Source organism: Grammomys surdaster, unplaced genomic scaffold, assembly GCF_004785775.1.
Source record: "Grammomys surdaster isolate TR1022 unplaced genomic scaffold, NIH_TR_1.0 125408, whole genome shotgun sequence".
Taxonomy (NCBI): Eukaryota; Metazoa; Chordata; class Mammalia; order Rodentia; family Muridae; genus Grammomys; species Grammomys surdaster.
The window spans coordinates 512,062-523,360 of NW_021620278.1; the positions used below are offsets into that span (position 1 = coordinate 512,062).

Sequence of the window (11,299 nt, forward strand, 5' to 3'; positions counted from 1 at the left end):
AAGCCAGTATGTTTGTGAAAATGTATTCCAGCAGCCAGAGAAATCTAACAAAACCCAACAAAAGATAAACTGCTCTCGTGAAGAAAGAAGTCTTATAGTGATGCTGTTAGCACAAGAGACACAAGCCACAAGGTGGCATCATTCTACAGAGAACCAGAAGGCCACAGAGAGAGGGTAGGAAAAATATGACAGGCACACTGAAGCCTGCCTTCAGGGTAATAGATGCATGTTTTAGCAATGAATTTTCTTGCCACATTCTGGGCTCTCCTGAAAACATTAGCAATACACACATTCAAGTGTGATTCAATATCAGGTCTTTTATGAAGTACCACTACAAATTGGGCATTTCTACTTCTCAGGGCTTGGAAAGAAGACATGGTGGTAAAGAACAAATGCTTCTCTTGGAAGAGATTTATGTTCAGTTCTCAGTACCCGTGTCAAGTGGCTCACAATACCTATAAACCCAGCTCTAGGGGATGCTATACCCTCTTGTGACCTCTACAGGCACAGATCCCTATGTAGTGTTATTTAAACACACACACACACACACACACACGCTTAATCCTGGCTAGATACTGGCATTGGCAGTCTCTGTCTGTTTTTAGGCAGTGCATAGCCCAAGACAGTGACCGTGTGTTTCTCCTAGCCAACGCCTCTCCCACAAACACAGGCTCTGCCTCTCCAGAGCTCCGAGATCACTCTCTTGTCAGCCCACCACAGTGGGTACACTCTAACCATCTCGCAATCTGCTGTGGTTACCTCTTCCCTGGAGCTCGGTCATTTGCCCAATTTTCCCATTCCAAAACTTGGACAAATTCTGTCCCAGCTATGTTCTTTCCCTCCTGCCCACCTGAGTCACGACAAATGGAAAATACCAGATAATCTTAATTTAAAATCAACAGATGATACAACTGCTGGGTGCGCAATCTATTATCCTAAATTCATCAACTATTCTATGATGGAAATCTTCCAGTGCTAGAAGTCGCCACCAGGTCTAACAGTTCCTGGTCTACATCCTGCACCCTCTTGATCTCCACTTCACCATCCTCTCTCAGACCCGGAAAGCCTGTCTCCTCCTCTTCGCCTAGAGCTTGGCTTCTTGTTGTCTTTATTGGCCAATCAATTAATTAGGGCAAATTCCCCTACATCCATACTTAGACACTCATTCATGTACATAATTACAAATAAGACAAATCTTTTCCTGAGCAACACCTGTATAATAACAGCACCAAGAAACTGGTTTTTTAAAAAAGGAAGAAGTTTTACGGGGACATCTCTAGACAAAGAACTACAGACAGGTAAGGACTGGTTAGAGAGGAAGAATTAGTCTAGCCCAGGAATAAGACCCTAATTATTTGTGCTCTATCAGTGGTCAGTCCTGAAATCATGTATATACAAGCAACACTAAATTGACTCAGCAGGTATAGATATATGAAATGTAACAAGGATACTCATAGAAAATGAGGCCAAAATTTCAAAACATATTAGGAGGAGGATATGAGAGGAGCTGGATGGGGAGGATATGGGAGGGGTTGAAAGGAGGATAGAAATGGTGTGGTTACATATTTTTTTATTGGTTATATTCTTTATTTACATTTCAAATGTAATCCCCTTTCCAGGTCTCCCCCTGGAAATTTAAACCATAGGGTTTTTATTTCTCAGACTGTAAGACTAGCTATGGACTTTTCCTATGCTAACTAATCTTACTACCAGCCTATTCCAAAAAGTGGCTGAGGTAGTTTTAAAAACAGAATGGTATACCAAAAACCAAATTTAGTGAGATTATAATTTCAACTGAGGACATTCTTGCTCTTGCTACTCACAGTGTATGCCTGGAACAGGGACTCTTAGATGATCTCATCTCCTTGGGTCCAGAGTGTAAATCTTGAAAATAGGATCACTCCATCTCTAAGATGCTGGCTGTAGAGTTCCTTCTTGAAAGTAGAGATCTGGGTATGGACCAGCTTTGACAAGTGGATCACACAAACTCCATGACCACCTGTTAAACAACAGCTTCATTCTCCCAAACAAGTTGCCAGTCTACTAGAGCCCTGCCCCAAGGTCATATTCTCTGATTGTTCTCACTCATCCATGTATGTTATAATGGTACCTATGTTTTAAGTCCTATATCCTTGAGAATAATTTCTGAGTTTGTGAATGGGTATGAGTGATTGGTTGGGTGTGGGTGTTTGTCACATGTGTGTGGATACCTATGGAGACTAGAAGGAGTGTCAGACCCCCCCGAATATGGGGTTACAGAGGGTTGTGAGGTGCCTGTTCACTGGTACTAGAAACAAAGCTTACTACTCCTCTTTAAGAATAGCAAGAGCTCTAATCCCTATATTCTTAAAGTTCTTTATAACTCTGATGGTAGCTGGCCAATTACTACAGTATGAATGTGGAATACCTACCTAAAACTCATTCACAGATTGTTTTGAAAGGTGTGGAGCCTTCAGGATGTGTGATCTGAATGCCAGATGTAGAAAAGCAAAAATAATCCTCTGAAACTTTTGCCTGCTTCTGGTTCCAGCCTTCATTCTATGGTTCCTTATATTTATGAAACAAAGAGTACCTGCCAGACACTCCCATTCTCATGAACTCCAGCATGCTTTACTCTCCATGATGAGATGAAATCCCACTAGAGCCATGAACCAAAACAAGTCTTTACTTTCTCACTCTGTTCTGCCAAGTGTTCTGTCAAAGTAACAAAAACGGGAATAGTAGGAGAGACTGATACCAAAGGAGGAGAGACATTGTTGTAGTTGAAGATGAGACAGGGCTGTTAGAACTTTGAAACTGTTTTGTAGGATTATTTTGGAAAAGTTTGGTCATACAGTCCAGAGAAACTGCAGAATGATGTGAGCATAAACTTAATAAATAATTTAATTCAGCTGGAAGTTGAAGTGTAAATAGTGTATACTTACTTTCTGTTACTGTGATGAAATGCCATTACCAAAACAACTTAAAGATTGAAGAGTTTCTTTGGGCAAATGCTTACACAGGGAGACTCCATACTGGTGGAGGTGGCATGGTTAGCTAGAATAGGAAGTCATATCTTCAACTCCAAGCATGAAGCAGAAAGAATGAACTAGAAGTAGGTAGTTTTAAAAATGGAATGGTATACCAAAAACCAAATTTAGTGAGATCACAATTTCAACTGAAGAAGTTCTTCCTTGGGTCCAGAGAGTAAATCTTGAAAATAGGATCACTCCATCTCTAAGATGCTGGCTGTAGAGTTCCTTCTTGAAAGTAGAGAGCTAGGTATGGAGTGAAGCTATGAATTCTCAAAGTCCACCCCCAATGATGTACTTCACTCCTGCAAGGCTGCAACACCTCCTTCTAAACTCCTTAAATAGCACCACTAACTGCTGAACAATTGTTCACATACACAAAGCTATGGATGATACACTACCCCAAATACCAGCAAAAGTGCGACCATGAGGATTCAAGTGAGAACAGAGTACTATTGGTAACTGGACCAGAGGCCATTTACATTAGAATCTTGAAAAAAATGGCTACATTCTGACAAGGTCCTAAAAAATAAATCTGTGTGAGACAGAGTTTAAAAGCAATGACTTGTTTACTTTGGTAGACTATGTGAATTGAGTGAAACCCTGAGTAAAGGGGATTGGAAATGTCAAGGACCAATGTCTCAAACCATGAAAGTGGCAAAGCTTTTCCTCCTTGGTGAGTCTCATTGGGATGGCAAAGACTTCCTCTTATCCAAATGTAAATGTTGATAATATGTGCAGAAAATATCTACCATAGTTTTCCTCTTTGGATGTTCATGACCTAAAGACTGACTGCTCCAGTGCAGAGATTGCTTCTATCTGCATTAGCTAAACCTGAATCCTTGTCTGATTGCATGCAATAGCCTATCTCCATGATCAACTGTATCTAATAAACATGCTAGCTTCTAGAGTGCTGTAGCTTCTCCATCAGAAAGCTTAGACCACTCACCTGCAGCTTTTCTGTGTCTGTGTGTCTTCATTTCCTCACCAACCCACTCTTGTGAAAGTCATCATGGGCAGCATGCAAAGCCCAAGCTAATGCAGGGCAGCATAGTATTCAAGTTGTTAATCAACATAGATATTGCTTGAAGCTTTTAGCCAGGTTTGCAGTGAAGATTGAAAGTAAAATGACTTGAAAGACATACGTTTCAACAAAGATTGTTTATTACAAACAACCCAAATATTGATAAAGAATCTCTCATTATTACGGGGATGAGTACTATGAAAGAGAATCTGTGTGTTCTACCCTGGAACAATAGAAAAAGATATGCTGACAGCAAGAATGCTCCCACTAAGGGATCCAGAATCTGGAAGCATATTGCAAAGCCTATCATTTACAACAGATGAACAAATGTGTGAATGACTTGAAACTATTAGACAAGTACTATTCTTGGCTCAACTTCTCAGGCACATCCAAGATGCTTCAGTTATGGTTTCAGGAGGCACAACTACTACTTGAGCTGGCAGCAGAACTCAGCATCATCCACATGGAGCTGTTTATAAGAGTCAGGAAGAATGCAGTATTTATATGACATTGGAGGCTTACACCAAGTGTCTGTAGAAAAACCTCTGAGCCCAGACACCATGTGGCAGAGTGACAGTGTCTACACAGTCTTTCAGTGGACATTTAGAGTAAAGACTAAGCTGTAATGGAAAGCTCAGAATATTGGCAATGACAGAAACTTTAAACATCTGCCAAAGAGAGGTGAAGGCTAAGACTGGGCATCTCAAGAGACAGATTAAAAATGTGCTATGAATGTCAGTATTGTGGAATCAGGGCTGTCCAAACCAATTGAGGCTCACATTAGAATATAGGGTGCTTCAACAACAGACCAGGAAGTGTAGAGTTTGGTACTGAAACTTTAAGAGTTTCAACTTTACTTTGGTCCACTATACCCTATCTGTATTATGAGATATTTGAATGTGATCAATCACTACACACTACCATCTATTGCAAAAATAAAACATTTTTTTATTTTATAGTGGCTCATATCTGCAGATTACTTTGAATCTCAGTAAAAGGCTGAAGTTAGAGACTTTTGAATACTTTGGGGACTGAATAAATCCCTGAAGAATTTTGAGGACTCTCAAAGTTACATTAATAAATATTTTTTGCATTGTGCGATGATCAGTGGTTTAGAGGTCAGAAGGAGAATGCTGTGGTTTACATGTAGAACATCCAAGACAGATTCATGATTTGAATGCTTCTTGCCCAGCCTTTGACCCAATTTTGAGGATGTAGAGTCTTTAGGTAACGCAAGCTGGTGAATAGAAGTAAGTCACTAGAAAGGACTCAAAGACTCGGAGAGGCTCACATGAAAAGCCATTGAGTTTTAATATCAAAGGGGAGGGTAGGTGGCATATCATCAATAACAAACAAAAAATTTAATGTAAGTATAGTACAAAAAAAAACACTAATCCTCCCTTGCATCCAGAGAGCATGGTTAGAGATCCTTCTCAGGGACAGAGAAGAAGGGATGATATCCCAATGGCTTCATAGCATCCCCGTGGTTCCATACGCCAAGAACTCAAATATGTTAAATCCCCTGAGCTATGCAGCTTATAGCATGAACATGTTCTATGATTATTGAACATGTTCTGTGTTCTGAACTTATCGAACATGTTGTGTGTTAGCTACTCCATTTACATTGCTTCTGTTTCACAGAAAAGAAATGAGGCACCCCCATTCATCAAAATGACTGACATATCATTTACATGTCTGCTTGTCTTCTTATGAGTCCATCCAGTTGCCTGTGGCAAATCTGGCCATCATCCAGGGATCCAAAACAATAACAGAAACCCTGGCTTAGTCAGGGTCTCTATTCCTGCACAAACATGGCCAAGAAGCAAGTTGGGGAGGAAAGGATTTATTCAGCTTACACTTCCACATTGCTGTTCATCACCAAAGGAAGTCAGGACTGGAAATCAAGCAAGTCCGGAAGCAGGAGCTGATGCAGGGGCCACGGAGAGATGTTACTTACTGGCTTGCTTCCCCTGGCTTGCTCAGCCTGCTTTCTTATAGAACTCCAGTCTACCAACCCAGGGATGGCACCACCCACAATGGGCCCTCCCACCTTTGATCACTAATTGAGAAAATGCCAAACAGCTGGATCTCATGGAGGTATTTCCTCAAGGGAGGCTCCTTTCTCTGTGAAAACTCCAGCTTGTGTCAAGTTGACACTCAAAATCAGCCAATACAAACTCATTGTACTATCCTCAGAGGTGAGAAACCTAATTGTTGGAGATTGGTACTAATGCCTTGAGTCTGCATGTCCATATGCTGAAAGTCTTTGTCCCCAATTGGGTTTTGGTCTATCAATAAAGATTCCAGCAGCCAGTGGCTAGGCACAGGGAGGGACACTTAAAGTTGCACAGGTAGGAGACAGAGGGCATCGCAGGGAATCAAGAAGAAGGGGATACAGTAATGACAGGAGATAAAGTCACCCAACCGTGTGAGACTTCCAGGAAGTGGCCACTGACCACTTCCCCAATTGGACCTGGGGTAGCAGGGGAAGGTTTAGGAGTGCACAGCATTTGAAGTAACCAAGGCATTTTAGAATTAACTAGTACGCACGCACACACACACGTGTGTGTGTGTGTGTGTGTGTGTGTGTGTGTGCGTGTGTGTTAAATCCACAGATCCAAAGATTCCCTGGATGGGTGCCTGGAAGCATGACCCACCTAGGAAGTCAAAGTCATGCAGCCAAAATCTCCCACAACACCTGATCCTGGAGAAAGTATAGTTACATACAAGGATGTTGGCAACTCATCACTTTTGTGGTCTGGACAATGGTGGGGTGAGACTCTTCGTAACATTGAGAATAGCCTGTGTAATCATCACCTCACACACCTAGAAACACATTTTATTTCAGGTGACTTCCTGTGCTCCCAACATAACTGTGCCCATGAGAATCCATCTCAGGGTAGACAGGGATCTGAGAAAGGAATTCTAATGGAATGTAATTCCATGGGAAAGTCTTGGCATTCAGAGCTCACCCATCCCTGTAGCTCCCCACATATTGCCTCTTGACCTACCTATGTTTCTTGAAAATTCACACTGAAATCATGACAGAAGTCAGCCTACAAATAGCTACTTTGGAGAGTTTAACTGAAAATCATTTTTCAGGATGTATGGAAGCAATGTGAGTGGAGCTGTGACCTTGTGACCACTGTGACCTTGCCCTCAGAAGCAAAAACATGACTGTTTCTTCAGAAGGGATGAGACCCAGGCAGTGTTTTGTCATTGTGAGTGACAGCATGACTGGACAGCATTTATTATGTACAGACCTGGGTAAATCCTCAGAAATATCAAGAGCATATTTTATAAATACAATATAAATTTTCCAATTTAAAAGTAGTATAGAGTGTGACTGGATGTAACACACTGTATTTGTGACATAAGAGAGAACACAAATTTGACTTCTTAAGCAGGAAACCAAGAGTTCTTTGCTTCCACATCTAATTCCAACCTGAATCATGGATGTCTTCAGTATATCCTCTCGCTAAAATACATACCTGAGCAAAGGCCTGAAAACATGCATAGAGGTCTTCCTTGACTCACTCCACTGAAACCCAAAATTTACTGTCACATGTCTTTAATGAAACTGACAAGAGCATTTGCAGCTTTCATGGAGCAGGGGAAAGAGAAAAGCTGACTATCAAACAAATTGATGCATCCATGAAAACCATCTTCCACATGGTACCAGCTCACAGGGATCCCCTGGTCTTCCAAGCGCTTCTTGTAGAGTAAGGCATCATCCCGAAGAACGTCATTCTCATAGGTCAACAGAAATGTCTTAGGAAGCTGAGCAATGATCCTGTCATCTGCTAGGATAGGTGAAATTTCTGCACTCCAAACATGTTTGGTTTCTAGATAAGCAGCCTCATTGAATGGTCCAAGAACCTCAGGTTGTGTATCTTGGCTCCAGAACCTTCTGGGGATGTTCTCATAGCTGAGCCATTTTCTGTACTTCTTCCATTTGACCAGAGGTATAATTGCACCTGTCGACATGGCATCTGTCCAAGAGAGGTCAATGGCCAAGTATTTACACATAAACATAAGCAATATGTCTCTGGTAAGAAATGGCACATTTTTGCTTTGCTGATAGGATGGTAACTGAAAATTGATCAAGTTCAGAATTGGGCAAATCAAGACTTGAGTCTGGATTCTAGGTAGAGTTGGGATGCTAGTTAAGACCTGGGAGACAATGGCCACAGCCCAACCGCCAAGACTGTCACCACAGAGCACCACCTGGGATGAATCTACTCCAAAAATCTCCAGGTTCTTCAGGAAGTAGATAGTAGCATTCAGACAATCATTGACAAGGACAGGATGATGATACTCAGGAAGCTTGCGGTACCTGATGAAAAAGTAACCATAATATGCTTCTTTACAACTGGATCACTAGAGATAATTTCAATCATTATCCTCTACTCTCAAAAAACCCCAAACCTGACTCAATCCTCAGAGTGATCCTAACAAGTAAACAGAACAACCTTCACTTTTCCTACACAAATGTGAGGAGCCATGAGAATCAGGGAAGACAGGATCCTCCATTCTCACCTGCTATGTTTTTCAAGATTGCACTACCAGTACAGAATCCATCAAGTACAAAGATGTTGTCTTAGAAAACTGAGCAACCAGCAATGATCCAGAAAAGGCTACTGGAACTCTCTGTTCCCAGCTCTCCACACACTCGCCTCTCTCTGATGTACTGAGCACAGCGTGAGAATTCTTAAAATCATCACTAAACACACTTTACATTGATTCTAGTATTATTAATAAGACATTTCCCCCTAATGTCTATTTTCCTGTGATTAAGCAAAAGTGTTAGGAGAAGAGGTGATTAGACTTCCTAATTGGGAGCTCTTAGACTCCTCTGTGGGGCTGATTTAAGAAAATGGCTGTTTGTCTAGAAGCCACTTAAGTTTATATCAACACTGGTCATTTAAAGCAACATAGAAACATTGAGGAAGCCACATAATAATTGAGGCCACTTGACTCTAAAACACCTCTAGCACTTGAATTTGCAGTCCTACCCAAACATGTTTCCAACAGTTTGAAACAAGCTATCCTTGCAATATGAGGCTAGAGGGAAAAAATGTGACCTACCTAACAGAAGGACTCCAGCCTGGCCTAAAAGGGACAGTATACCGCTTCTCATAAGCACATGTCTGCTGACACTGGAGGACACCCTCCTTCTGATAAGAGAAACAAGCTATTGTGCTCATTTTGGGGAGCCAGCTGGGAGGCATATTCCTGTGTTGTCTGCCTCCTAGGTTTGTAATATTAGCCCCAACAAGTAGCCTGTCACTATTGGTTGCTTCCTGCCTACCTTTACAGAAAAGACTAAACAGATTACCAGAAAGAAGTGTTGATGGCAGTGTCAGCAGAGGCTGCAGAAGCACAGTAGAGCTGAGTCATGAAATTGGTAGAGCTATAAGGACCACTGACAGTTAGACAATGGTGATGACTGGGCCATGGAATAAACCAGAAGCCTTGAGACCAATTGTAACAGAACCAAGGTGACTGTCCAGTGTCCATGACAGGAACAGATGGTAATCTTCAAAAATAGCAGTAATGGATAACATAAAAGCAGTGCTGACAACAGCAATAAAATAGAACACCAGAGAGACAGTAAGGGGGATAGAGACAGCAGTAACCACAACAGGAGAAACAAACCAGGAGAAATAGAAACTGTAGCTTTAAAGGGCCAAGAATGTTAGACACTCCATGTCAGGAACTGTAAGTAAGGATTTCTAAACCCCTAGACCTACAGAGGAGTTGTACATACTCCCCACTGCCACCAAAGTTGGGACAACTTTCTGATGTCTAAAGTCACTCAGCTCATTCCAAAAATTACCCTGGCATATATAGGCCACCATGTTCAATTCACTCACCCAACCAACAGCACCAATGAGTCTGTCTCATGGGCCAAGAAGCTACCCAGGCCATGGTAAGTGTCTGCAAGAGAATATCCACTGTTAAGCAGTTGTGACAAGAGCCAAACACATTCAACCACTATTCTAGGGACAGCAGCTACCTTTGTGGACCCAGATATGACATCTTATTTCTGAAGTTCATAGAAGAGACATAGGTGACAAGATTAGAAAAGACATGTAGATGTATGGGAAAAGGTGCAAAGTAGTAGTGACAAGCTCTGAAGCATATTTGTAAGGACCCTTTTGGTGGAAAGAGAATACTAAGGCAAAATAGGACAAGCGAAGTCAGCACACTACATCTGGGATTCAGCAATGAAGAGGATAAATATCAATGGACTTTCCCTCACCTTTTGCAAACCAAACTAAGGAAAGTGCATAAATTTTATATAGAGACAGAAAAGACAGAAGTGCCCAGGGCTGTGAAAGGAAAAAAAGAAATGAGTCCAGTGCCAAGACAGCCTCACTCTAGACTTCCACAACTTAGACAGCATTGCTATATAAGCTATGAACCACTGACTGATCAAGCTCTGGACTCCAACTCTCTTTGAGAAACTCCAATGTCCAGTACATTAACTTCTTCCTGACAAGTCCTCATGAGAATATGTGCAGGTCCTCCCTTTCCCAAGGACCTTCCTTCTCACCATGCACAAAGCTCCTTACCCAGGCTTCCAATCATTGCACCTCCTCCATGGTAGAAGATGATGCCTCGCCGGAGTTTAAGAGACACTTCTTTGGGCTTGAACAGCCTCACAGGGACTGTCCCAAAATGAGTGTCAGTAACCAACACATTAGGATCCTTCTTTATCAGCATTAAACCTTGGACAAATTGAAAAAACCTGGGCACCGTACAAATTCTCAGTTTCTCTAGTATGTTTCCCTGTAGGAAGCAAAGAAAAAAGTGAGGCACAGGATGCTGAAACTACTTTACTTACTCAAGTGTGTTCCCCATGTCTCACCTGCCTCATACATGTGCAAAGAAATCATGAGGACATAAATGACTGTGAATTCTTTTCAGAGAGAAGAGAGTGTTCAAATTTTTTTCCCTAAAGGTCCTGAATATTGATGTTGCTGTAATTGAATTGCTGGTCTCCATGAAAACGTGTACTCAAATTCCATTGCCAGCATCAGTGTTAAGAAACAAGCAATTTGCCAGGCAGTGGTGGCTTTCGCCTTTAATCCCAGCACTTGGGAGGCAGAGGCAGGCAGATTTCTGAGTTCCAGGCCAGCCTGGTCTACAGAGTGAGTTCCAGGATAGCCAGGGCTACACAGAGAAACCCTGTCTCAAAAAAAAAAACAAAAGAAAAGAAAAGAAAAAAAGAAAGAATGAAGAGAGAGAGAGAGGGAGA

At 41.7% G+C, this 11,299-nt stretch overlaps 1 protein-coding gene across 2 annotated transcripts in view; it reads right to left on the reverse strand.

Annotated features, from left to right (window-relative positions):
- Nucleotides 1-7,596: 7,596 nt before the first annotated feature.
- The window catches only part of LOC114637754 (arylacetamide deacetylase-like 4), a 10,155-nt gene continuing 6,452 nt past the window's right edge, over nucleotides 7,597-11,299 (reverse strand). Inside the window, exons 2-4 of one of the 2 annotated variants that reach the window (XM_028786019.1) lie at nucleotides 10,659-10,830; nucleotides 9,912-9,975; nucleotides 7,597-8,371 (exon numbers count right to left, since the gene is read on the reverse strand). In XM_028786019.1, the coding sequence (XP_028641852.1) occupies nucleotides 7,597-8,371; nucleotides 9,912-9,975; nucleotides 10,659-10,830 (1,011 nt within the window). Of the gene's footprint in view, nucleotides 8,372-9,911; nucleotides 9,976-10,613; nucleotides 10,831-11,299 lie in introns of both variants that reach the window. The other variant, XM_028786018.1, reaches the window with a different exon arrangement.